The sequence below is a fragment of the Pleurodeles waltl genome, chromosome 10, assembly GCF_031143425.1.
Source record: "Pleurodeles waltl isolate 20211129_DDA chromosome 10, aPleWal1.hap1.20221129, whole genome shotgun sequence".
Lineage (NCBI taxonomy): Eukaryota > Metazoa > Chordata > Amphibia > Caudata > Salamandridae > Pleurodeles > Pleurodeles waltl.
In genome coordinates, this window is record NC_090449.1 from 186,619,775 (window position 1) to 186,645,821 (window position 26,047).

The following is a 26,047-nucleotide window of genomic DNA, read 5'->3' on the forward strand; positions in this document are numbered from 1 at the left end:
CTTCTGGTGAAAACCAATAAAGAATATATTTATAAAGGGTGCAGAATCCAGAGTAGTAGAGGTGGGTGGAGAGAACAGAGAATCAGTTAAGACTAGGATTACAAAATATTTTCAGCTTGATGAACTAAGGTATCTTTAAAGACGTGATTGCAGCGCAGAATACATAATTTTAGCAGTTATGTGAAACTATAATCAAGTATGATAAATTTCAGTCACCGTGCTCAACAAATGCTTCAGATGGCATTAATGAATTATTTCCTATTACAAAAATAGAAGCTAAACCTCAGATGAATTATGTGGTACGTCCGTGCAATAGGCTACGAATCACACACAGACTTGCAGACTAATGGGGTTTATTTAAACCACATTTGCAAGAGATGAGGTAACATCTCAGAAGAAAAACATCTTCATCTGTTAACTACTAAATGTCCTAGATTGATATTACTGTTAATTTATCGAGTGCATGACAAATTGATTTATTACTGAAAGAAAAGTAAAAACAAATCTCTTTGAGGCACAAAAATGATTGAACAATTATATTTTCCCTCTGACAGGTTTTTGCGCTTTTTACTCTTCCCTGACTTGGCTTCTAAAGGAAAATGTGAGAAGGAAACGGAAGAAATGATTAAAAAGAGAAAATGGAAAAAAATAAATGAGCCAAAAACTCAAAAGTTACTGCACTTAAGAAATTGCCATGCTCCAATTGAAAATGAGAAGAAAAGAAGAGGAAGTGAAGGTTAAAATGAAATTGGAATATAAAAGGATTCAAGGACATTTTTTGAACAAATTCTTCCAATATCTTTTTGGGGCTTCCTGGGTTCTTTTGACAGTATGCTTCCTCCTGATCCAGGCTTTCTTGTACACCACCAAGTGAGACCTTCCTTCAGTTAAGCTGCCTTCATGCATTAATTATAACAAAGGGGTGGTTGCGTATTAACATGGTTTGATATAATTTACGTATTTAAAGTATTGTCGCACCATATAACAAGTGGAACACAACATAACAAGTGGAAAAGGTATGATTGTGATTTTAAACCATGCCATTTTATTCAGAGTGCTGCAGCCATCTTAAATAATATCACAATTTTTATTTAACTTTCAATTCTCCATAATACATCTGGTTTAAAATTATTAATTAAACTCTTAGGTCAACAACAGAACATGCGACAGAAGTGGATTAGGGTAATAAGTAAACAATGTATGTACTGCAGTATGTTATTTTTCCTGAAGTATTGACTTGTTTGCTTAAATGTGAGTTCTTTAGCACAATTAAGAGCAATACATTAAACTTTCCTCCTTAAATAAACATAAGATGCATACAAATATTGTCATACAATTTTAATTTTTTCATTTCAACTGTGGTCATGTTTGAGAGGTTCCATTCATTTTTTTGTGGGAATCGTTTTCATTTGTGTGTGGGTGTATCTAGCAATACAGAAGGTCCATGACTAAAGTAACGATCGTTGTGAAAAAGGAAAAATCGAGATTCCTTTGTACTTTTTTACTCTTGGCATGCAGCAGGTGTGTGACCTTGTTGTTACAAATAACTACCCTGTATGTCTTTTGCTGGTGAAGAAATAAACGTTTGTTGACTGTCAAAACATACTTAAGATTTTTCTACTGTATTGGTAGCACAAGGCCTGTTCGTTTGTTAGCAGCAGTAAACATCTCCCTGGCTGCCAATGCAAGCTATGTTCCACTTTTGATGGCAGGAATATGCATGCATGGTCCCTTCAACTTAAGTGTTGATTAAAAGTTTGTCTTCATACAAAAGCTGGATAAAATGTACATTTGTACATGCATCCTGTAGCTTTCCTCTAAGTCTTACCTTAGAGCATAGGCTGGTGGAGATGTTCTAATAGGCGATTTCTAGTTCCGGTTTATGGTGTGCATTTTACAAAAATGGAGTATTAGTGGATAATAGTTTACAAATGATATTTTGAGGCAAAAAGGGCTAGATGCCAGGATAATTCTGATTGGGAAAGGATATGAAATTTCTGTGAGGGTTAGTCATGCCTTTGAGGTGCTTAGTTCAAAACTGAGAGTGGGGAAAGGGGGGTTTGAGATAGAAGTCTGCAAGAAGCACCATCATTTTAACTTTAAACATTGTAAGTTGTTATACCCATTTATTTCCCAATGTTTTTAATAGTAATAATAAATCAGTATTTATAAATCACTAGGTCATTATGTTCATCCAGTAGGGCAAAGAACCCAGTATTGCACTTGCATTACTTCTACAAGAGGTGTTGTGTAATTACGTCTTGAACAGATTAATTGTTGTTAGAACACCTATAGTATTACAGTTATGATACTGATGTTTCAGCCATTGTCCTAGGTTTCGGTGAGACTGACTCTCAGGCTGCTGGGCCCATGGCCTCCTGCATCCTGCTGATGAATCATGCTGGATAGCATATGTGGGGTATGTACTAGGACCTGAAGTTACAGTGGGCGCAACATCAGGGCAATCTCTCTGACCTGGTCCAGATCTCGGAGGGAACTGCAAAAGACCTGTAGTGGTAGATTACGAACAGCAATTGCATCAAAGGCAGGCTCCTCTCTCTCTTCCAAACAAACCTCTCAGGAATGACTGATGTGTCACTTCTAGGATGGGGCTGCCATCTGGGAGAAGTGGAGATCAGAGGACTTGGGTTTCTGGCAGAATCCGGACTCCACATCAGCTTGCTGGAGCTCTGTGCAACCTGGCTAGCACTGAAAGGATTTCTTCTCTCTGTCAAAGAGATGTCAGTGCAGGTGTTCACGGACAACACCACCGCCATGTGGTACTGCAAAAAGCAGGGCGGGATGGGGTCTTGGATGCTTTGTCAAGAGGCCCTGTGTCTCTGGACCTGGCTGGAACAGCAGGGCAGACAAACTCATCCGTTGATGCCTAGTGGATCACAAGGGACGTCTCCATTTGGCGGTGGGGCAAGGACTCATCCAGCAGTAGGTAGAGTCCTGGTTAGATCTGTTTGCCTCCAAAGAGAACCCACAATGTCAGCAGTATTGCACGTTGGAGTTTCCAAGGCAGCAATCGCTCAGCAATGGTTTTCGTCATGAGTGAAGTTCAGCCTCCTGTATGTCTTTCTGCCGATACTACTTCTGCCCAGACTTCTCAAGAAGATCAAGACTGACCAGGCCAAAGTAATCCTTGTGGTTCCAGAATGGGCAAGGAGAGTCTAGTATCTGGGTTTCTGAAAATGAGCATCAATCCTCCGATCAGCTTGCCATTTTAGGAGGAACTTCTGTCGCAGCAACAGGGGGAGGGTTCTCCATCTGAACCTGTCAACTCTACGCCTTCATGTGTAGAGATCGAGCGGTGACAGTTGACAGCCGTCAACCTTCCTTTTGGAAGTCTGTAATGTTATTCTGGCAGCCAGGCGTTCCTCCACCAAAATGGTATACCCCTGCCATTGGCAAAAATGTGTAAAATATTGTACATATTGTACAGAGAAGTCTATATACCCTCTTTCTGCCTCTCTATCTGATGTTCTTTTCATTCTGTATCTTGCCAGCAGAGCTCTGTTCACGGCACTCTTAAGGAATATCTATCTGCTCTTATCAAAGTTTCTGCCACTGCCTGACCAACCCTCTTTATTTAAGTCCCCTGTTGGTACATATGTTTCCACCTTCATTATGCCTCAGTGGGACCTGAGTCTGGTTCTTACATCCCAAATGTGTGCACCGTTTGAGTCATTCCATAATTGTCCCCTCAGGTTGCTCACCATCAAAACAGCTTATCTCGTGGTCATAACATCTGCCCGGAAGGGGAGTGAGCTGGGGGCTTTGCCATCCAAGCGTCCATATCTCACTGTGTTTACTGATAAAGTGGTGCTTTGCACCCTTGCCTTTTTCCTCTTAAAGGTGGTGTCCCCATTTAATTTGAGACAGACTGTCACCCTGCCCACCCTCTTTGCTCCCCTGCATCCCTCTAAGGAAGAGGAGCGACTCCACAGGCTGAGCCCAAAAAGAGCATTGTTGATCATACAAGAGAGTTCTGGGTGAACAACCAAATCTTTGTGGGATTTGTGGGTACATGAAAGGTCGGGCAGTACAGAAACATACCATATCGCACTGGGTCATTCTCTGTATAAAAATTGTTATGCCGTGACCGAAAAGTCGCCTCCTCAAGGCTTAAGGGCCCATTCCACCAGGGGTAAAACTGCCACCATAGAATTGGCACACAGTGTTCCAGTCCTGGACATTTGTCAGGCAGCAACTTCGGCATCACTGCGCACGTTTGAAAACATTACTGCCTAGACAGTCAGGGCCGCTGAGATGGGCATTTCACCCATTAGGTCTTGCAGGACCTTCTAGTGTAGAAAATTTTGTCCGCAGCCCACCGCCAGGATGGTATGGCTTGGGTATCTATTTCAAGGTAAGGAATCTACAGCTAGATGTCTCTACCAGATGAACAAGTTACTTACCTTTGGTAACATATTACCTGGTAGAGACTCTAGCTGCAGCTGGCTGGCCTGGTTTGTAGTGGGTATTTAAGGAACTTACACCTTATATCAGGTCCAGTTATCCCTTATTAGTAAAATGTAGGCAGTGTCTAGAAGCCAGGCTCTCTAGAGGTAGCTGTGGATAAGCAGCCAAGGCTTATCTAGGAGACATGCAAAGCTCATGCAATACCACTGTAGTCACACAGTACTCACACACATGAAAGAAAATACTCAGTATTCCAAAAATAAAGGTATTTTATTTTGGTGACACAAATACCAAACATACCATAGAGACTATACTCCCTTAGGATGTAAGTAATACACACATTTTATACACTAGTATGCAGAAATAGGCATAAAAACAGAACATTTGTGAAAATCACAATAGTTAGAAATGGGCCTTAGGGGAACACAAACCATATACTAAGAAAGTTGAATACAAATGTCGGTTTCTCACGTAGGCAAGTGTAGTGTGTAGAGGGGAGCTGGGAGTACTAGAAAACCCCAATGGCAAGTACTAGAACCCACCCCAGTGACCAGGAAATCAGGAGTAAAACACAGTAATTTCCCAGAACAGACACAGAAACGAAAAGAAGGATTATGCAAGAACCAGAAGAGACTGCAGAACACCAACAGTGGATTCCTGGACCTGAGGACCCGAGGAAGAAGGGAACAAAGTCCAAGTATCACAGAAGAGTCCAGGGAGAACAGGACCCCCTGTTAACCTGATGAAGGTGCAAAAGAAGAACCACCGGTGTAGAAGAACAGTCAGTACTGCACCCAAGAAGACGGATTCGGGTTCCTGGTTAGTGCAAATGATGTCCCACACTGGATGAATGATTGCAGTGTGGTTTGCGTCACTAGAGTCCGCCAACAAGCTGTTGCACACGCAAAGCTCACGGTTAGTGGAAAATGGCGCTCCCTGGGGCCAGGAAGGACCAGGTGGGCTCTACCCACAAGGGGGTTTCTCAGCAACTCAGAGAGCCCACAGAAGGCCAGGCTGCGCTTCCAGGAGTCCCACAGCACGGGTACAAGGAAGGTGCAAAAGAGGCCCATGCAGCAGGACGACAAAGGCTTCCACGTCTCCAGAGAACCACTCAGGGAGCTGTGCGTCACAGGATAGACTGCTGGGGGCCAGAGCTGCAACAGCGAAGAACTTCATGGAAGGATGCCAAAAAACCTTGCCAGACGCAAAACATGCAGTGCACGGGGGTACTGTCTTGCATGGGGAGGCAAGCTCTTACCTCCACCAAAGTTGGACAGTGGGACGTTGGGACCACTTCAGCCCACCACCCATGATGCAGGATCCAGGTAGCTTAGCAGGAGAGGGGATCCACGCAGCCGGTCGTCGTTGCAGTCGGTGCCTTCAGAAGCAGGTGGGTGACTCCTTCACCCAAAAGGAGATTCCTTCGCTCTTCTGGTGCAGGCTGAAGACGGGCTGTCTTCAGAGGATGCATGACCGGGAAACAGTTTCAGTTGCTGGCAGGACCTGAAGATACATGTTGCAGAAGGAGTCTTGCTTCTTTGTCACAGTTTGTAGAGTTCCTGGAGGGTCCAGATGCAGTTTCTTCCAGTAGAAGTTGAAGTGGAGGATGCAGAGGATTCCTCCTGGAATCTTGCAATACGAATATGAAGAACCACCCAACGAAGAGACGCTAAATAGTCCTGAAAGGGGGATTGGTCAGCTAACCAGGTAAGCACCTATCGGGGAGGGCTCTGACATCACCTGCTGGCACTGACCACTCAGATGCTACCCCTCCCAAGCCAGTAACACCTATTTCCAAAGGGAGAGGGTGTAACACCCCTCTCCCAAAGGAAATCCCTTGTTCTGCTTTCCTGGGCTCGAGCTTTTCAAGCAATAGGAGGGCAGAAACCTCTTTGTGAGGTGGCAGCAACTGGGGCTCCCTGGGAAACCTCAGAAGGGCTGAAATGGCAGTATGGGGGGTCCTCTAAGGAGCCCCCAGAGTACATGGGATCATACAACCAATGCTTGCAAAAGCCTTGGGGTATGGTTCATACATGTTTGATACCAAACATGCCTATGTTCGGAGTTACCATTATGTAGCTAGACATAGGAAGTGAGCTATGTCCAGGACATGCGTAAAATTACGTCCCCGCACTCACGAAGTCTGGGATAGTGGTCCTGGAGGTCGTGGGGGCACCTCTGCTAGTGCAGGGGTGCCCTCACACACAGGTACTTTGCACTCTGTCCTCAGAGCTGGAGGGCTGCAATAGGGGTGCCTTTTAAGTTACCTGGTGCAGTGTAAATGGCAGTGAAAGGGTGCCTGCACCCTTTCACGCAGGCTGCAATGGCAGTCCTGCAGAAGCCTTTGCATGGTCTTCCTCTATGCGGCAAAATATATGCTGCAGCCCATAGCATAGCCCCTGGAACCCCAATGCCCTGGGTACCTAGTACCATATACTAGGGACTAATAAGGAGGCACCAGTATGCTGATTGTGGGTGAAATGCTGTGTTAACAGTATCCTACAACCGATTTCAGAAAGAGTGAGCATAACTACTGGGGTCCCGATTAGCAGGATCTCAGTAGACACAGTCAAGCACACTGACATCAGGCAGAAAATGGGGTAACCATGCCAAGAGAGAGGGTGCTTTCTTACAGCTGAAGATTCTTACACCTACCCATGCCTCCCCGCTCTGCAGACTCATTTATTAGGGTTAGAGTGACCCCTTTTAGGGCCCTAGTTTGGACACACACTCTTCATTTCATTTCATGGCTCTGCACGCCTGGTGTGTAAAGTCATGAAAAAAGCAACTGACATTTGCGTGCCTGGGTGGCGCTTATATAGGTGGGCGGGATGTCACATCCGCTGCCGCCGCTGCCACCGCTGCCACACGGAACCGAACAAAGCCACCCAACAGCGCGTGCATGGGTAATGCTCAAGCAAAACTTTCCTGATCTACTCTGATGCCTTTGGAAATTCAAAGGAAAGGAATATGCAGCTAGATAGTCTCTACCAGTTAATATGTTACTGAAGGTAAGTATTTTGTTCATCAGGTGTCTCCTCAGCATAGATAAATGGATAATGAGTAACCACCTAGACATCAGCACCACAATTACAGAGACGATGACGTGCATACAATGACACAAATACTAGCAAAATGACCTAATACCCTACCAGGTACATCAAAAGGTGATGTGCCCGATACAGTGTTCCTCCTCCATACCCAGAAACAGGCCAGTAATGTATTGAATACTGACAGCCAAAATGTGCATTCTTTGAGTGCGCTCTATAGCTAAATAAAATGAATGCATCCAAAAAATGAATACTAACAGAATTTCTTTTAGATGAGTTTTGCTACCTCACCTGGAACCTTAGAAGGTATGCCTTGCAAGTTCAGTTGTCCCCGATTAAGCATGTGTTGCTTTGTCAACATATTAACATCAGGCCATGTACTACCACAAATGCATTTACAAGAAGGTACAGGAGCATCAGGTGTACCCTTTCTTATTGCCTCTGCATGCATCTGGTACTTGATATTACCTGAAATCGAGTAAGTTACACACCAAATGTAACCTGTGCTCATCCCCTGGTAGCTTGGCACAGAGCAGTTAGGCTTATCCTTAGATGTCATGTATAAAGCGTTTGCGCAACACATTCACACCAGTGACAAAATAAATACACCATAAAAGGGACTCCACACAATATTTTATAAAAATATAAAGTATATTATACATAAAACTTTAGACCAACACAAGATAAATCAGCGCCTACTTTGCCACTAGGCAACCGTCACAAATATGATAATGAGTGCAACAAGAAACCTACTGCCAACCATCATCAAAGAAAACATCCCTGTGCACACTATACCAAAAGGAACCGTACTCAGGATCCTGATTATGAAGGGAAAAAAAAACACCTATGAGTTACTGCAGCTCATCAACCCAGAAATAATGTGCACTCTATGCAAATTCTGAGGTCAACCTCATTCTCCTGACAGTGTAAGATATACCAACATGTTTCATATTTTTAGGGCAGGGGACACAGCAGATAAAACATAAGCATCATTATGGATCAGAACACTGTGTATACTAGGCTGGTCCTGAAATGGTTACTATTCTGTACATCATCATGAGACCCAAAATTGCATGCTGGAGGTCAAGGTATAAAATGCAACAGGATACAAAATAAACATCATGAATCATGAAACCGTACCTACTACATAGTCACTTAATACCTCTGGACCTACAGCCAGTAAGAATCAACAGCGTTGTGTAGCTGGGTATGCATAAGGACAGGAGGGTGGGAGGAAGGTTCTGACAAGATTTGGCCCCTTACTGTCTCATGGACACAACAGTGCTTCTATGCATCCCTTTGTGGTAGCCCTGGCAGGGCAGGAGAGCCCGGTGCACTGTGTATAGGTGTTACCATCGTGCCACAGTAAAAGCAACTGGCTCCCGTGGTCTGTAGATGCCTGCAGGGTTCTCAAGCCAGTAACAAGCCCACAGTTACAGCGGCCCCTGCCACAGCCCGGGGCAAGGGCCTCTCAAGGCAGGGACCCCCTGGACTCCAAACAAAAGAAATATCTTCAGGAGCCAGATGGAAGCTTTGGTTCTGGACTTAGGAACAGGACGGGTGGCTCCAGATGCAACCGCCAACTCCCTGTTTCTGGGCTCGTAGTATCTGGGAGCAACAACAGTGGTACCCAGCATTCCGCTGGCTTTGATGCCTTGGACTGGCGAAGACGGCTCCTGCTGGTTTCATCTGCATCAACCCCGCAGCCGTGTCGCTACCTGAGGAAGGGGGCTCTGTGTGGATCTATGCAGGGCAGCCGCCAGGGGAAGGCTGGCCTGCCCACGATCTCCTTCGGATGGGGAGATCTCACCCCCTGGTTGTTGCGTTTCCTTGGCTGAGTGGTGGGGGCCCACTGGGGGATTCCAGCAGGGCTGGCGAGGTTGCTCCCAACAACAATGAAGCTCTCAAATGGCTTCTCTTACAGACGGGTTGTTAGTCAGAATCCATCTGCTGGGACTGCGCGAGGAGGCACAGGGAAGTTGTAGATGCCAGTCCTGGGACAAAAGGCACATGTGTCTGCCCTGCACGGCCTTTCCCCACAAGCCCACGAGGGTCAGAGGTGCTCACCACACGCCGCTTGAAAAGCACTCAGAAAGGACTGAGGCCACGTTCCCCACGTAATACAGACAGGAACGAGGTGAATCCACAAAGCGCCCACCAAGTGCTATAATTACGATGCCAGGGGTGGCAACCAATGCTCCCCATGCACCGGACACCTGGGAGAGCACTTTGTGGACAGAGATGTAGTAGCCTAGCCCATAAAGTTCAAGAATGGTGGTTCCTTCTGACAGTCCAGCAGTGCCTAGCTACACCAGAATCAGGGAGCAGCTGGCAGCAAGGCAACAGTAGAAGAGCAGTCCAGGTGAGTCCCTCAGTGCAGCAGTTCCTCTGGCAGAGATTCAGTCCCAGGTCTACAAGTCCTCTAAAACAACATGATGCGACAGCCCCTGTTCTTATGCTCCAAAAATGCCTTTGTCTAGGGGTAACTTTGAAATAACCCTTTCAAGTGAAGCATAACACCCTTACTCCTTAGCCCTCTCACCAGACATTAGTAGGGGTTAATCAGTCCATTGTGCAAGGGCAGGACACAGCCTATTCCCATGTAAGGTGTGAACGACCATCCCTCTCCCCAGCCAAGAACACTATCTGTATGCAGATGCCTTTTCTGTCAAGCCTAGCCTCTCCTGTGTGATGACTCTCTGGCAGGTATGCACCAAGTGGAGTTGTCACTCAGCCCCAGATGTGCATTGGAGTCAGGCTGCAACGCACTAGAATTATAAATACAAAGAAATGCCTACTTTATGAAAGTGGCATTTCTAAGTTAGTATTGTAAAATCCACCTACACCAGTAAGCAGAATTTATCACTACCATTCCAAACATACTTAACATCCCCACACTACTCCCCAAACATCAGAAATAACCACTTAGACATATAAAAGGGAATTCACAGTGCAAACCTATCGGAGGTGCAGCACCCACAGTAGTGAAAAATTAAAATAGGCTGTTTGTCATTATTAGGACATGTAACACATAAGAGTATATGTCCTACCTTTTACATACACCGCACCCTGCACATAGGGCTATCTAAGACCTTAGGGGTGACTTCGGTCTAGAAAAAAGAGAGTTTAGGCCTTGGCAAGTAGTTTTACTTGCCAAGTCAATGTGGCAGTAAAGTATACACAAAAACACTGCAGTGGCAGGCCTGAAACATGTCTGAAAGGCTACTTTTGTGGGTGGCGCAATCTGTGCTGCAGACCCACTAGTAGCTTGCAGGCCCTGGGTATATGGTATACCAGTTTACAAGGGACTTAAATATAAATTAAATAAGCCAAACAGGTGTAAGCCAATTATACCAAGTTTTACGGAAGAAAGCACATGCATTTTACTGCTGATTATCAGTGGTAAAGTGCCCTAGAGTCCCTAAGTCAACAAAAAGAGGGCCAAAAATATAGGAGGAGCAAGTCAAAAAGTCTGGGGATAACCTTGCAGAAAGGGACATTTTCAAAAAGGAGTAACTGAGGAAATCTATTTGGTTTGGCAGGAGAACACGAAACATATTAATAAAGCAGGATATAGGCAAGCAGATTTGGTGGGGAAGCATGTGGGTTTGGTGAGCCGAAAGATCTTCTAGAGGGATATTGACTTTGGCAACATCCCAATGTGATATTGGGAGTGAGATTTTCACACATGTAAGATTTTGCTTTCTCCTATTGTGGAGGATGGATTAGGCTAATACTTCTAACTTGTTTTATCATATACAGTGCCTGCTACATACCTATGTGGGTTGGATTGCGATCTACAATTCAGAGGAACTGGCACCACAGATGGGCTTTGATATGAGGTCCATAGCTGGGAGGAGAAATTTAAACAAGCACCTTCATTCAGGCACTCCAGGGGAGAACAGGAAAGCAGGAGTAGTAGAAACAAGGACAAGAAACTTCTGTCTAACATCCTAATGAGAACAGTGTAGGTATGCTTTGAAGCAGTTTAAGTCAAGTGTACTAAGTGAACGCGTAGGGAGACCTGGAAAAAAACATGTGGCTTGGGTCATTGAGCTGAGGAAGCTAGATCTGGAGCCACACCACCCCAATCCTCCCTTGGAAAGATAAAATGTTATATTTGGATGGCAAGTGCTTCTGATGTTACCTACATTTCTCATGTTCTATTTTAGAATTACATCAATGGTGGCTAGATGGTGCGAAGGGTCATCCTTCGTTGAACTGAAGTAGAGCTGAAAGCTGAATAGTTTTGTGATGGAGGAGTAGCTGATCCTAATTCAGGTGCCCTCTGAACACAAGCAGTGCTAATTTTGGCCAGAATGATCATGGTGGTGCCTGATGTCCTGTCCAATATCTGCACCTCAGGTGCTGGTGTATCAGAAGAATAAGCCAACATATGCCAGAAGGCCAAAAATGGAGCATGTGGATCTGAGTTTGTGCTGCAATTCAATATCAGAGAGGGTCAGTTCCTATTATCTTTTTATTTTAGATAAAACACAATTTGGTTGTGGAATAGGGCTTTCAGTTTCATCTGGGGGTACCTGGGGTAACCACTCCTCTTTCGTCCCAAGTAAACTTACATGTGGGTGGTATTTTTAACTGTGATCCATAAGACAATTTTTTAAGTTATTGTTTAATGTTGATTCTGTTGTTTGATTTTACCTTTATGCAGGTTTTAAATCATGTCTACCTTTATAATAGTTTGACATTTTTATTTTTGTATCAGCAGGAATCAATCAATTCTATACAAATAAACAAACTGAATTGAATAAAATATTGGCAATTGCTGTTGCAACACAGACAATACAGGCCAGGATCCACCTCCAACACCTTGACTGAATTTATTTACAAATTCCCGTAATCTGTTTAGTGACGTGTATTTTCCTCTACGGGTGAAGGTGTAGATTAAGAGGAACTCCCCCTAGCTATAGTCTCATGATAACAGAAAAGAGGTGTGTTAATGGCTGGTGCAGCCAAATCAAGGGCCTATTCCATACCCCAGTTTAACTTCTTTCTAAAAACACTGCTATTCAGAAGAATATTCAGATTCCAGAGAAGGCAGAAAATGTGTAACCTTCCCTATTTAAGGCCCAGAGTGGTAAGTCCTGTACCTGGCTGGAACCCTGTGCTTATCATTCACACATCTACAGGGATTTCGTAGTATTCCAGGTCTCCTTGAAGGTTAGATCAGGGATTTATCCTCTTTGACCAAGTATCTAAATGGAGCAGAAAAGGGTTTTTCAATGAAATGTGGAACACTTCGATTCTCTTTAAGAGCCTCAGGGTTTATTTCATCAGTAAATCACTTCCAGGACTGTCAGTCTAGGAATTAGGCCTTTTCCATTGCATTTAGAGGGACGGTATGATTTTGATCATTCCAAGACACCCTTTCTCCAACTTGAATTAAAACACAGCTGACAAAAGTAATACAAAGCATTAGCAAAATAACTAAGGGACTGATTTAGAGTTCGGCAAATGGGTTACCCATTCACAAAGTTGCCAGATATCCCATTTGCTGTATTACAAATGCCATGGGATACAATGCACTTGTAATGCAATGGGCAGGATATCTATCACTTTTGCATTGGGGTAACCTGTCAGCCGCACTGTAAACCGAGGCCTAAATCCTAACTATTGTAATGCCAAAAACACCAATCCAAAGCATAGTTGTGCGCTGGGTATACATCACACTAGCCGCCTGCTAAAGAAATAGTAAACACACTTACTCCAAAGAATCCTTTTTGTCTCTCATCTTCCTGTGAGATCATGACTCCATCACAAATATTGTATGAATACCATCTTATAACAACTCTCCAAAATCACAATCTTCTGCTTCTTCTCCTGCTTTGCTTGTTTCGCTTTACTGCCCTTCAGAAATCTTCCCTCACTATGCTTAGCTCCACATTTGTGTACCTGGACAACATTTATAGATATCTTCAAGGCACAGTAATGTGGAGTTAAGTATAGTAAATCTATACTTATCTATATATATATATCTTGATGACTTTGGGAGTAGATATTCTGACATTGATATTTCGGTAGTATGATATTTGTGGGCTTGATATCCTGATGTACAACAGCATTACGGTGGGTTGGCTACTACTCTACATGTTTTCAACCACTTTGTCTTTCTAACTTCAGAACACACATTGCAAAGGACTACGCTACATAAGTGCCATACCTTACCTTTTTCATCTCCATAGAGTTAAACTCTACTCTATGGTTACTGTAATCCATTTTCTATCTGTTTTACGCTCACAACAGCCTTACCTTTCGAGACTTATACTCTCTTCCTAGTTTGCACCAAATTGACCAAGTGTTAATTCAGCATCCCTGTGAACTAATTTTCTTGTCAAGATGGACCTTATAGAGATCTGTTGCTGAAACCACCACTCTGGCCTTAACATCATCATTGAACCTTCTAATTTTCTTTGTTGCCTTATTCCACCTGGCATGAAGCTACAGTGCGTCAGTCTGCCTTAAATAAGGTCAGTGGGTGAAGCCTTGTAACTTGAATGAAACGTTTCCTACGCACCTAAAGCATTGGTAAAAGCTCTTTCTTTTAGCCTAACTATCTTTAACTGCAAAACCAATAATGATTTTCTATCACTCTGGTAAAACCGTCCACCATCCCATTGCCACAAGAATGAGGGAGAAGTTCGCATATGTTACAAACCCAAACTTGACAACCTGTCCCTCAAACATTTAGATCAAATTGCTTCCTGTTCTCGTTGACCATAGGCAGTGAAATACCATCTCTTGGAACCCTTTCACAATACATTTACCACATCCAGATCTGTTACTTACTACACTACACAGATCTCTGATACTTGAGTAGTCCCACATAGTAATCATTTTTTTTAGTTAAGTTGACATCTACTTCTATGCACCTATAATATTGATAGCATAATGTTCCCATGCCACGTTAGAACAGATAATATAAAGCAGGAATACCCTTGTGTCTTGTAAATGGCTGTCACCTCCCACATAGTGGGTTCCCTGACCTTCCATCCTATTTAATAAAAAAATATTTAATTTTTACCCATGCAACACTGTGTCATTCCGTCGTAAGGCTGGTTCGAGAGTTGCAGGACAGATGCTCCCATTCCAGACCTGAAGGCTGAGGCAAAGACTGATGGGAAATGTAACAGGTAGCTAATGAGCAGAAGTATGAACGACAGAGTTTTTCAGGAGGTGTGCATTACAGACTGTGTTGAAGGGGCTCTTTAACTGAGTTGGTCACACTTGATAAACAAAGAACACGCTACCAGGCTCCAGCACTGTGCATTATTGTAGTAACACGGAGATATGAATGTCACAAGGGCAAGATATGAACATCCTCTATAAAACTACTTGGAACAGGCTAAAATGAACAAAATAGGTAACACAGTTAGCAGCAGAATTTAAAAGGCTCTTCTAATTAATGCACAGTTGCCTTGATAGTGGCACTTAGCTGGACTGGGAGGAGCAGATAGCGCAAACTGCACAACCTGGCCTAGGCGACAGAAAGTCCAAAAATCCAACCTGTAAAGATTGGTTTAAATGGGATGTGGCACAGTTGGAACAGAGGACAGTAGAAGACACGCAGGCACCAGGCACCAGCCAGTCTATGCTAAGAAGCTAGCTTTGATAAGGAATCTCTTTACTGGAAGCACAGCTTCAAGTCATTACCACAGCATGTCACTCTAGGAATGATACACCTACAGAAAAACTGGAACCCAGTGGCATAGTGTGAGTGTAAACCACATAGATACTATGAGGAACTAGGTGTGCAAATTGTCTCATTTAATTTGTCTCAAGACTTCATGTTCTCCAGTGGGCGTAGGTCCATGGTAGTCGTGAACAGGTTCGGTGGACATACATACAGATGGATGTCATCACGTTAGGAATGTAACTTAAGTCTGAAATCCAAGAGAAGGATATGAAACTAATTAGCGCTCTATCTATCTATCCATCTATCTATCTGTATATTTATTTTAACTTAAAAAAAAACAAAGGTTACAGGGATGTTATATAGGATCATATTTTACTCGCACAAAATCATAGAAATTTTGCAGTTTTAGTTATCTCAAGTAACTATAACTCGTGCCCTAAAGTAACTATAACTTGCGCCCTCGCCAATCACAGTTTTCTTTTCAATAATTTTGCTGCAAATGTTGCCATGATATTATCAATTATGTCATAGAAGATGTTATGAGTGATGTAATATGTAGAGCAATTAACAGTGCATGGCGAGGGCACGAGTTGTAGTTACCTTAGGGAATGAGGTATAGTTGCTTGAGATCACCATTACTTTAACTGCTGAATTTCTATGGTTTTGTGCAAGGAAAACATGAACAAAATTATAATGGTTTCTTAAATGAATTTCTATGTTTTTTTTTTTAATTCTATTTCCTTACACTAGGATTTCTGTAACATGTGTATTTTAGTGATTTTTATTTTTTTTATGTTAAGTAATATTTAATCATTTTACTTTAATCTGCCCAGGGCCTTCAGCCAACCCTCCATAAACACCCAACTCTGCACCATGCAAGGCCTTCGGCAGACAAGGTTGGCCAGAATGCCTGACCTGCAGCCAGACCCTGCAACCAACCCCCCCCAAAGGGCCACCCCGCCTGATTTGGTCCCCAGGGTCTCCATCCCCCATGGCCTGGCCAATTATTGAAAGTGGGAAGGGGGCCATGTGCCGCCAGGCCTCTTTTGGCCCCAGGCACCCCATGCCCTGGGCCTCCCAATTATTTTGAAGGAGTGGGAATGCGTGGCCCCCCTCCCTGGCCAATTTTGGCCCTGGCGCCCTATCCCCCAGGGCCTGGCTAATTATTATAAGGGGGGGGACTGTGTGGGTTCCCTCGCTGAGCCGATTTTGGCCCTGGAGACCGAATCTCCCAGGGCCTGGCCTATGATTTAAAGGGGAGGGGGTCATGTGGCCCTCTTCCCCAGACCGATCTTGGCCCTGGGAAACTATTCCAAGTACTGAAAGGGGGAGGGTGGCCACACCACTCCCTCTCTCGGCTGATAAAAGCCCCAGGAACCCCAACCTTTGATGCCGGCCACTTCTACCTCGGTGTCCTGGCCACACCCAGGGCACCAAGTGTGCAATAATGGGGACCGCGGGGTGCCTGAATGCCTCCACACTCCCAGCTGGCACTCAGCCTTCTGTGGGAGTTGGCACTGCTCCTACCCGCAGGGAGCTGCAAGAAGCGCAGTTCCCTGCATGTGGGAGCAATCCTTTTATCTGTTTCCCTGCAGATGAAAGGATCTTCCGTGACAGTGGGCAGGGAAACAGATGAAAATTCCTCTCCCAGCATTCAGGAGCAGTTTTACTGTCACAATTTGCTCCCTGCGCTCTCGTGGCCATCATCTGGGGGCCAAATTGTGAGACTTCTCAATGCTGTAATAACCTACCAGACCTTTCCCTGCATGTATATCCTGACTTCCAGACATTGGGACACTATTTGCAAATTACCATCCATTCCCAATCCATGCCGGGTTTTGTGGAAGCCAGTCTTCTCTTGCTTAAAACTCAGTTATATAGAATCCCTTGATCACTGCTTCGTCTTCACCTCTGCAGGCCAGGAAAGGGGGGAGGTATTCAGCACACCTGTATCTGGCTGATGCTAGCCTGCTCACACCTGATGCATGTGTTTACTATGCGCCCTTTTAAGCTTCTGTTCTCTTCAGTCCACTTTTGGCCATTGTAGCTGTTTACCGATGAGTCCAACCCTTGTTTCCTGAAGTTCTTAGCCATAGCTATCCTTTGTTTCCTGAGGTTCCAGAGCCTTAGTTATTTCTCCCTTGTTTCCTCAGCTTTTGTTATTCTTCTTTCCTGAGTTACTGAACTGTAATTATTCCTTGTTCCTTTTTCTGAGCTGTGACTATCCTTGTTCCTGAACTAGCACTACCTGCAGTGCTGCTTGACTCCTGAGCCTCAGCTATTCCTTGTAATTTGTACTATTTCTGTCTGCAGTGTTTCCTTGATTCCTGCAACAGCAGTCCTTGTGCTCTCTTGAGGCCTCTCGTTCTGTATTTTCTTTTTCCCAGTCCTTGCCTTTCTTTCCTTAGTTTGCTATATTCCTGCTGTCTTCTTATATTTTCCTGGTATTTTTGTTACATGCTTTCTGCCAAGAGTGCCCTTTGTTTTCTCTTCTTTCCAGTTAAGGACTCCTCCTTGCTAACTCCTTGTCTATTGTGGTTGTATTTATTTCTACACCCTTGCTGTTATTGCCTTGCATGTTCCTGTTTGATCGCCAAGATCTGTGGGCTCAGCTGACAACCTAGGTGGTGCTTGTTGTCTACTGTGAGTATTGTCTTTCAGTTACTTTTATAACATCACCATAGGGGTCAGCTCCACGGCACCTGACTTTGCATGTATTTCCAATACATGGATATTAGCAGTCAGAATGTGTAACAGCAGTTGTGAGTGAGAAACTTACTGAGCTTCAGTCTTACTGTGTGGAGCTACTGAGTGCTTTACCCGACATTCCCTTTATTTTTTATGCTTTGTCTCTCTGTGTGATCTTGGGTAGCTCTATACCAGTATTCTCCCTCCTTTGTCTTCCCTGCCACCAGTTTAGCCAGCACCCCTGACAACTCCTGACATTTACAGCTCCTGTTTGCTGGGAGCAGAAATAGTGTTTGCTCTTGCTTGGATGAGCTCTCAAAGGCTCCCACCAAGCAAGCTATCTCCTGAGGGTGGGCACTCCGCAAATACCGGGAGCCTGCCCTAGAGGGTGGTGGTCCCCTGGGCCTTTAATGGCTCCAGGAGAGGGGTCCCTCCTTCATTTTGCATGAGCTGGGCCTGGAGTCGTATATGGCCACCCCTCCAATATTTAAAAAATGCTTTAGGGAGATGGTGGTTCCCGGGGCTCATAAGAGCCTTAGGAGAGGGCCCTGTGTGCACAAGCATGGGAGATTGTGCTTGTTTTGTTTAAATTTTGCTTGATTTGGGGGTCCTCCGTGATTTTCAGCAATTTTATTTTTTTTAAGTGCTTTTTTTGCCCTGTCAGATTTCCAGTGGTACCCCAGCACAAAGGCTAGGGGGTCAGGCCTGGTTGAAGTGTTGACAGCCAATCAGATCTCAGCATTAGATCTGTGAGATCTATGGAGCCTCCATGTCCCTAGATATCTATGTTTTTATACCTTTAATAGCTTGAAAATTACTTAACAGATTTACACCACATAAAACACATGATCTTTGCATCAAAATCTAGCTTCTTGCCAAATTTGGTGTAACTGCGTTCAGCGGTTTTTGGACCCCCTTTTTCTCGGCCCATTGTTGACGAATCACCCTGAAACTTTTAAGACAACAGCTGAAGTGTGTAGCGTACTAATTTTGAAAATTTCATGAAGATTAGTGAAACGGCACCAATGTTATTAGCTAAACAAAAAATGCTTTTCCTATGGAAACTAGGTCCTACCAATAACTACCTACTGGTGAGATATCCTTAATCATGAAGATGTACGGATCCAACCTTGTAAAAATTAAAAATATGCTGCAAACAACTCCTCTGACTTTGTCTTTTGATCTTTATTAAGTACATTTTAATTTACACAACAAATCCCCCTCGATGCCCCCACAATCTTGTACAAAAACACTGACATTTTAGTCTCAACAGCAGCATTTTATAGCAAAGATTCATAAACATCACTAATGTAACAAACATGAGCAACATTAGAAAAAAAATATTAACAGCCATTTGTGAATTCATTGGGTCTTGTTTACTGAAAGCCTTTCTACATCTTCGTAGCAAATGAACTATTTCTCTGTCAAGTAGCATAGCCATGCATTGTGATTGTATCTACACTGACAAAATGGATTATAATACAAACTGGCCATGGATCTTAAGTCACGTGTGTGTGAACATTGAAGTTACAGCTTCTGCATGGTACAATACAATGTTATGGCTCCTCGATTTGGAACAGTGTTTAAAATAAATCACCCGAATAAAAAACATGGGGATTCTACAACCATAAAAAAAAAAACAAGTACCGATATTTTTTTTTCTGAGTGTTCAGTCCGACTGTTACATCCACTTATTTGGTGGCTGTAGCAGAAAAGACATTTCTTCTTGACTAAACTAGTTGAGTGTGAGCTGCTTAACTGACGAAAGGAGTAAACGAAGTCTGTCTTAGTTCAAACCAATGTTTGGAGGAATTGCCAGTATTCAAAACTTGTCACATGACCTCCTGAAAAAGTGAGTACGGACTCAAAAGTGAACCCACAAGATTTTGCATGTGTTCAAATATATGTGCAAAAAAAACTAGTACACTTAGGAAATAAGGACTCTTGTCTCCTTCCTACCCCATTTCCCAGCCATCTCAAGAATACACCAGGTAAATTTAATGTAACCTTGCTTGTATCAAAAATAATATATGATATTCAGATATTCATGGCTATCAAAAAAGTCATAGGGGATATATTGCTGTTTCTTATATGCAATTTAAGATAAGGTGCCACACATTGAGCTTCAATGCGGGACTAGCTTTGTTGATTACTGGATACCCAGCATTACAAATGAAGATACTAAGGTGTGGAGGGGAGAAAGAATTCAGGATAAACTGTCTGTAAGAATGGTTGACTGATCTCAGCCTAGGCATCCAAGAGTTATTATTTACACATAAAACTAGCAAAAATGGCAACCTTAAGTAACAACTATCAAGGTTGAGATACAGTTAGTACCTCTTTTATACCATCAAAAGAGCTGTGCCATTGAAGCGTGCTCAGATCCCCTGAAACCTCTCAAGTAACCTAGCTCTGTGCTACGAGCAGGAGAACTTCACACATGTCGTGCAATGATGTGTGCATTCCTCCAATGGCAATGGGCACGTTATCTTCAGAAATGAAGTATGTAGGATTAAGTATATTGTGAACTCCAGCCTTTTTTAGGACTATTTTAGAAAGGATAATTTTTCAAAGGGGACTATCAGGCTATCCGTTTTGTGCAACACTTCAAAAACAATGCCAGGGTTCTGCTATATGGTAGCATTAAGAGACTCAAACAGCCAGGAAAGTAAAAAACAAAAACAAAAAACACAATGGGCCAGAATTACAAGGCCCTAGCGCCTCCACATTAATGTATTTTTTTTACGCTAATTTGACTGAAGAAGGCAATTTCATGCATTGTGCAGCTTTGCGACCCTTGTGCCATATTATGTTTGAGTCAGGCATAATGTATGTATGGGGGGCGTTCCTGGGTTAGGTGGCCTACAAAAATGGTGCAGTGACATCTACAAGATTTCAATGCGCCATTTTTGGGGTCATTTTTAAAGTCTGCTCAGACAGTCGTTAAAATGATACACCCATTGAAATCAATGAGCCTCCTTGGACCTTGCTACACTAACGTCAAAAAATGTTATGCTAGTGTAGCAAAGTGCCACAATAGCATAAAAAATGTTGACCCTATTGTTCTAACGATCGCCATGGTGCGCCGTATTATAAATACGGCGCACACATGGTGTTGTTAGGTGGGACAAGGGCGACACAAGAAAAGTGGCACATCAGTATTGATGTGCCACTTTCTTGTCATTCTGGCGTAATGTTTTTTTTTACAATGGAGGAGAGTGCGATGGTTGAAGGTCAATTCTAGGACAGAGCAGAAGGCCTTTGCCTGAGAGAATCCTTGAACACAAGTTAGCAGTAAAAGGTATTGCTTGCATATTGATTTCTAGTGGCTTTTTCATTCAAGGTGGCAGACCCCTTGGAACTGCTGATCTCAATAGCTGTAGTCAACTGTCCCTTGACTGCCACATAACAAATGGTTAATGGACTTCAGCCAACGACTGAAATATAATTAAGGTGCCCATTTTCCCAATCCTTTCATAATCTCCATTGTCTACCCTGAGTCCAAATGCTAGCAGGTCCCTTTAAAGACCACCCACATCATTGCAAATATGCATGCCATGCTACAGGATAAGTTTTGAGGTGCTACTCACTCTTTACACCAGTGTAAATCGATGTACCTGATTACCATTCACTTTCTTTAAAAAAAGTAATTCACTAAAAATGTTCAAATATTTTACAAGCATTAAGTCGAAACCTTAGGTATAATTTAAAAATATAGGCATTGTTTACATGAAACCTAACAGATGCTGAAAATGTATAATCAATTATATCATATTTAAAGGAACATGACAAAGCACGATGCTGCACCAAAATTGGCAGCGCTGCACTCCATCAGTTTCACAACACAGGGATATGCTGTATTTAATTGAATACGGCGCACCCCTGTGTTGTCCCCTGCGAAGGCGCTAAATTGATCTCCCTAGCACCAACGCAGGCATCCTTGCACCATTGTGCAAGTATGTCTGCGTTGAGGGGTTTGATTGTTTATGTGTGGAAAGGTGTTGCTTACTGTACATAAACAATCACTAATTGATTATGTGCAGGGACACCTTTCCACACATAAACAATAATGTCTGGCATTTTGCTCTTTCTATGCGTGCTCCTCATAGAAAGTATTCCTCCTCTCTGCGCCTTGCTAACACCACTGTGGTGATGTTAGATATTGGCGGTGCTTCAGGTTTACGAAAACTCATAAATCTGAGGCTGGGTTCAAATGCAATGGGTGTTGCTTTGGCACACCCACAGCAACACCCATTGCTTGCCCCTTCCACGCAAAGAGCTGTGTGTGAAGCGATTGTATTTACAAGGTGGCATTAAGGCACAAAAAGTGGCTTAACGTCACCTTGTAAATATGGCGCAGGGCATTGCGCCACCGGACCCTGACGAAAATTGATGCTCCGGTGGTGCTAGAGGCTCATAAATATGCCCCTAGATGTCTAAAACATGTATTCCACAAAACTGTGACCAAAATGACTTGATGAAACCTCGAGCTAAACATATTGATAACTGGTGATCAAATTTAGTTGCAGGCCTGTCATAGTGGGCGATTTCTATGTTCTCTATATTTGTGTCACAGAAAAACTAGTTTTTAGTGGAATGGTTGACTTAGCAGAACTTTTTATTTGAAGAAGTCTTTAATTCTGCTGGTTAGTTTTTGCAAACTCGTTTCTCTTTGGTCAAGTAACCAGGAAATAGGATAGATAAATGAACAACGCTCATGATTAGAGGGGTGTAGACGGTGCTTGAGGACATAGAAAGAAAGACTCATATCACTGCCTGTGAAAACATCCTTCACCTCCTGTTTAACTGGCATTTGTTAAATGATTTCCCCTGAAGTCCACACTGGACCTCATTTCAGTGCCAAAACATACCATTACATTCTTGAGCAGCAGTATTTATCATATGCTTCAGTGAGTGCAAAAAAGAAAGATATTTATAACGCATAGTGCAATTTCTTTTCAGTAGTGCAATAAGCAGTGCATTTTTGTCGCCATTTTGGTTAATAAAGTTCACAGTGCTGTTTATGAAACGATCCAATTGTAATTCAGTAGCGATTCTTCGTGATTCTGTTCAGAAAAGTATGATTTGTTCTCCTTTGCGAACTGGTTTCTCATTCTAGTGGGAAGCAGCAGTCAAATAAAAGGAAGACATTGAAGATTCTTGCTTGCTCCAAAATATCTGTGAAACAAAAAGAGGACCATGAATTACCTGTAGGGTAGTTAATTTTTCGTACCAGTTTGTTGGCAGAAATGTAGCTTTTTCGTATAAAATACAGAGCATCACAATATTCATTGGTCTTTGTTTTGTTTTATCATTTTGATAATGGTGGCGCTCCACAAATAAAGGACTGGCGGCATCCTTGTTAGCCATATTTATTTATAGTTCATGAGCAAAGATCCAAGCTCTTACAGGTAAGAGGCAGCAAGTTCTGGGTTAAAAATCTAAGGGCCTGATTTAGAGTGTGGAAGGCAGTTTGTACTCCATCAGGGCGAAGGAGTAACACTCGCTTTAGCCTTGAGGGACTAGGCACCCTTTGCATTTAGATAAGCCCTTCAGGCTTGCTGCCAGTTATTGTCAGGAAGTGCTGTCACACCACTTCCTGTCAATGTGTTAAACGTTTGAGGGGCGATACTGTCAAATTGACATACGTTTGTCAAACTTCTAGCATTTTTTTTGGGTTTCTCCCAAAAAAAAGTGGGAACTCCTTGGGAGTTGACTCCCCTTGTTTGGGGGTCATTTAAACGTGTTTACTGTCCCTTAATAGCCGATTTTACCCAGTGGTGGCAGGCAGTAAAAACTCACCATTCAACCATCTATTTTAAATTGGAAAGGCGGTTGAATCGACAAAACTACCCGGTGCGCTATTGTGGCGATTGAGCTGGAGTAGGTTCTGTCCTTGAGATACTGAAGGTCCATCCACCTGTAAATCAGGCGGGTGGGCGAAGGGTTTGCAGGGAGGGTACTCTGTCATAGCTGAAACCAAGTAGCCTCTTCACCAATCTCTCAATCACGCCCTAAATTGCAACTCTCTGAAGAGAATTACAAATTTAATTTCTACTGATTAGGTGTTTCACATTCACCACCCTGTTACGCCTATTCCTGATATCTATTTGAAAGCCAGCTTGCATGTTACCAGGATGTGACACTAGGTTTCATACTGTTGGTGTATAGTTGTTCTGCCACTAACAGAGGCTGCTGTGCCCCAGCATGGTCTTGTTTTCACCCCCTTTGCTCCTGAATCCAGTCAGTACTCCAGCACTTGACTCCACGTCTACCAGGTGAATTCCAGAATCATTGTTAACCAACTCTCCATTTCTTGTTTTCTCTTAGCCACAGTAATGATTTTTGGCACTTGTATTATTCCCTTTCTTAGCTTCCGTACAGTCTGTGGACAGGAGTTAGACCCTTAGTTACATGGATCTGGCTGACTAATTGCATTTGTGCCTCCTGTAAGTTGCCTTTGGAAACCACATAAATTGAAACTTTAGTGCCCCAGCAGTGTCCACTCCTGAACCACACTTTGCCTTACTACAGACTACCTGTCTGTTCCAGTGCGTCCCAGGGTAGAACATTCTGAACTTAATTAGAGACTGGAGTGCTAATGCTCATGAGTCAGTCTTACTCTGCCTGTCTCACTGCTTGTTTCCTGTCTAGCTTTGCATGCCTGAGTCCTGTGCCAACTCAGGACTGTTTTTTGATCTAGCATCCTTAGTGTGGTGTCCCCCTATCCTTTTTCCTTCAGACCTCTTGTCTTTGCTGACTTCATATTTACTGGCCATAGGACTCTGCACACTTTACCACTGCTAACAAGTTCTAAAGTGCTTGCGCTCTCTCCATGAAACATGGTAAGACTGGCTGATGCCCAATGGCCATATTTAATTTACTTGTAATTCTCTAGTAAAGAGGCACTACCTCTTTACTGTGCCAAGGCCCTGTAAATTAAATGCTACTAGTGTGCCTGCCGAAGTGATTGTGCGACCCACTTGTAGCAGTTTAAACATATCTCAGGCCTGCCTTTGCAGAGCCTGTATGTGCAGTTCTAAACTGCCATGTCGACCTAGCAAAATAAACTTTTTTGCTGGACTCAAAACTTCCTTTTTAATATATATGTCACCTCTAGAGTAGGCCCTGACCGCCCAGAGGGTATGGAGCAATGTATTTAAAAAGTGGGACATGAACTTAAAAGTTTTACATGTCCTGGTAGTAAAAACCTCTTAAATGTGTTTTTTCACTTCTGCAAGGCCTACCTCTCCTATAGTATAACACTGGTTAGCTTGTTACATTCAATAACTGTAACTGTAATTTCTAAGTGGGAACAGGTAACCAATTCATGTATAGTGTCTTTGGAATCGTATTGAAAAATCTGAACTCATGGTGAAATAGGATTTTAAATTACAATTTTGAAAATGACCCGTTTAGGAAGTTGGCATTTTACTTCCTTCGTGTGCCTGCATCCCGTCTCTGGGTCACATGACTAGGTGTAGTTCACAGTTGGGCTTTGTGTATTCCTCCTAGACAGCTACACACAATGTGGAACTTAGGCGTGACAGGATAGACCATCACTGACAGGATGGAATGGAGAAGCTGGGCACAGCCTTGCTTACACTTGAATAGGATGCCTCCTGTCTCCACAGAAAGGGCTGCACACCCCCTGTAGTTATTTTGGAGCCAGTGCCAGTAAAGGAGGGCACCAGCGAGGTTCAAAGGCATGCCTCTAGAAACATCTCTTCACTTTAAAGGTGCAACTGGGTACAAAAAGTGGACCTCAGACAAAAACTCTTCAGTACACTTCTGCACCTGTATATACTCTGCCAGGAAGAAGGACTACTGTGCTGCTGAAAGGACTACCACTGTGCTGGACTGCTGCTCTGAAGCTCTGCTGACACGCTACCCTCTTGCCTGGGTGAGAAGCACCTGACCTGTGTCTCTTGAACCCAGAACCCAGAGTGACTCAAAGGGCTAGTTGGCTGGCCTCCTGACCTGATCTCAGGGACACAAAAGTCCTCATCAACCTTGTACCTGCACCTAGACTCTGCAGCCTGTGAGTGCACCTGCCAAATGGTGCCACCCAGTCCCAAAACCTTGGAAGTGGACTTAAGGTGCTCTGCCAGCATCAGTGACACATCTCTTCTGCAGCGCATTGCAACCCCAAGCAGAACCAATGAATCTCCACTGCTGCATGTATTGGACCTGTTGCAAAGACCCACATCGCCTCTGCAGTCTGCAA

The 26,047-nt window shown here is 43.5% G+C and overlaps 2 protein-coding genes across 7 annotated transcripts in view; one reads left to right on the plus strand and one right to left on the minus strand.

The window, feature by feature from the left end:
* DEXI (Dexi homolog) overlaps positions 1-1,580 on the plus strand; it is a 137,410-nt gene extending 135,830 nt beyond the window's left edge. For 2 of the 5 annotated variants that reach the window (XR_011199073.1, XR_011199072.1), the window contains one exon: positions 555-1,577. Coding sequence is in view for 1 of the 5 variants with exons in the window: in XM_069210168.1 (XP_069066269.1) it covers positions 555-625 (71 nt within the window). In the remaining 4 variants the exon portion in view is untranslated. Of the gene's footprint in view, positions 1-554 lie in introns of all 5 variants that reach the window. The other 3 variants (XR_011199070.1, XR_011199071.1, XM_069210168.1) reach the window with 2 other exon arrangements.
* Positions 1,581-18,986: 17,406 nt separating this feature from the next.
* Positions 18,987-26,047, minus strand: part of CIITA (class II major histocompatibility complex transactivator) — a 249,070-nt gene continuing 242,009 nt past the window's right edge. For both annotated transcript variants that reach the window (XM_069210170.1, XM_069210169.1), the window contains exon 22: positions 18,987-22,998. The gene's annotated coding sequence lies outside the window, so the exon portion shown is untranslated. The remainder of the gene's footprint in view (positions 22,999-26,047) is intronic.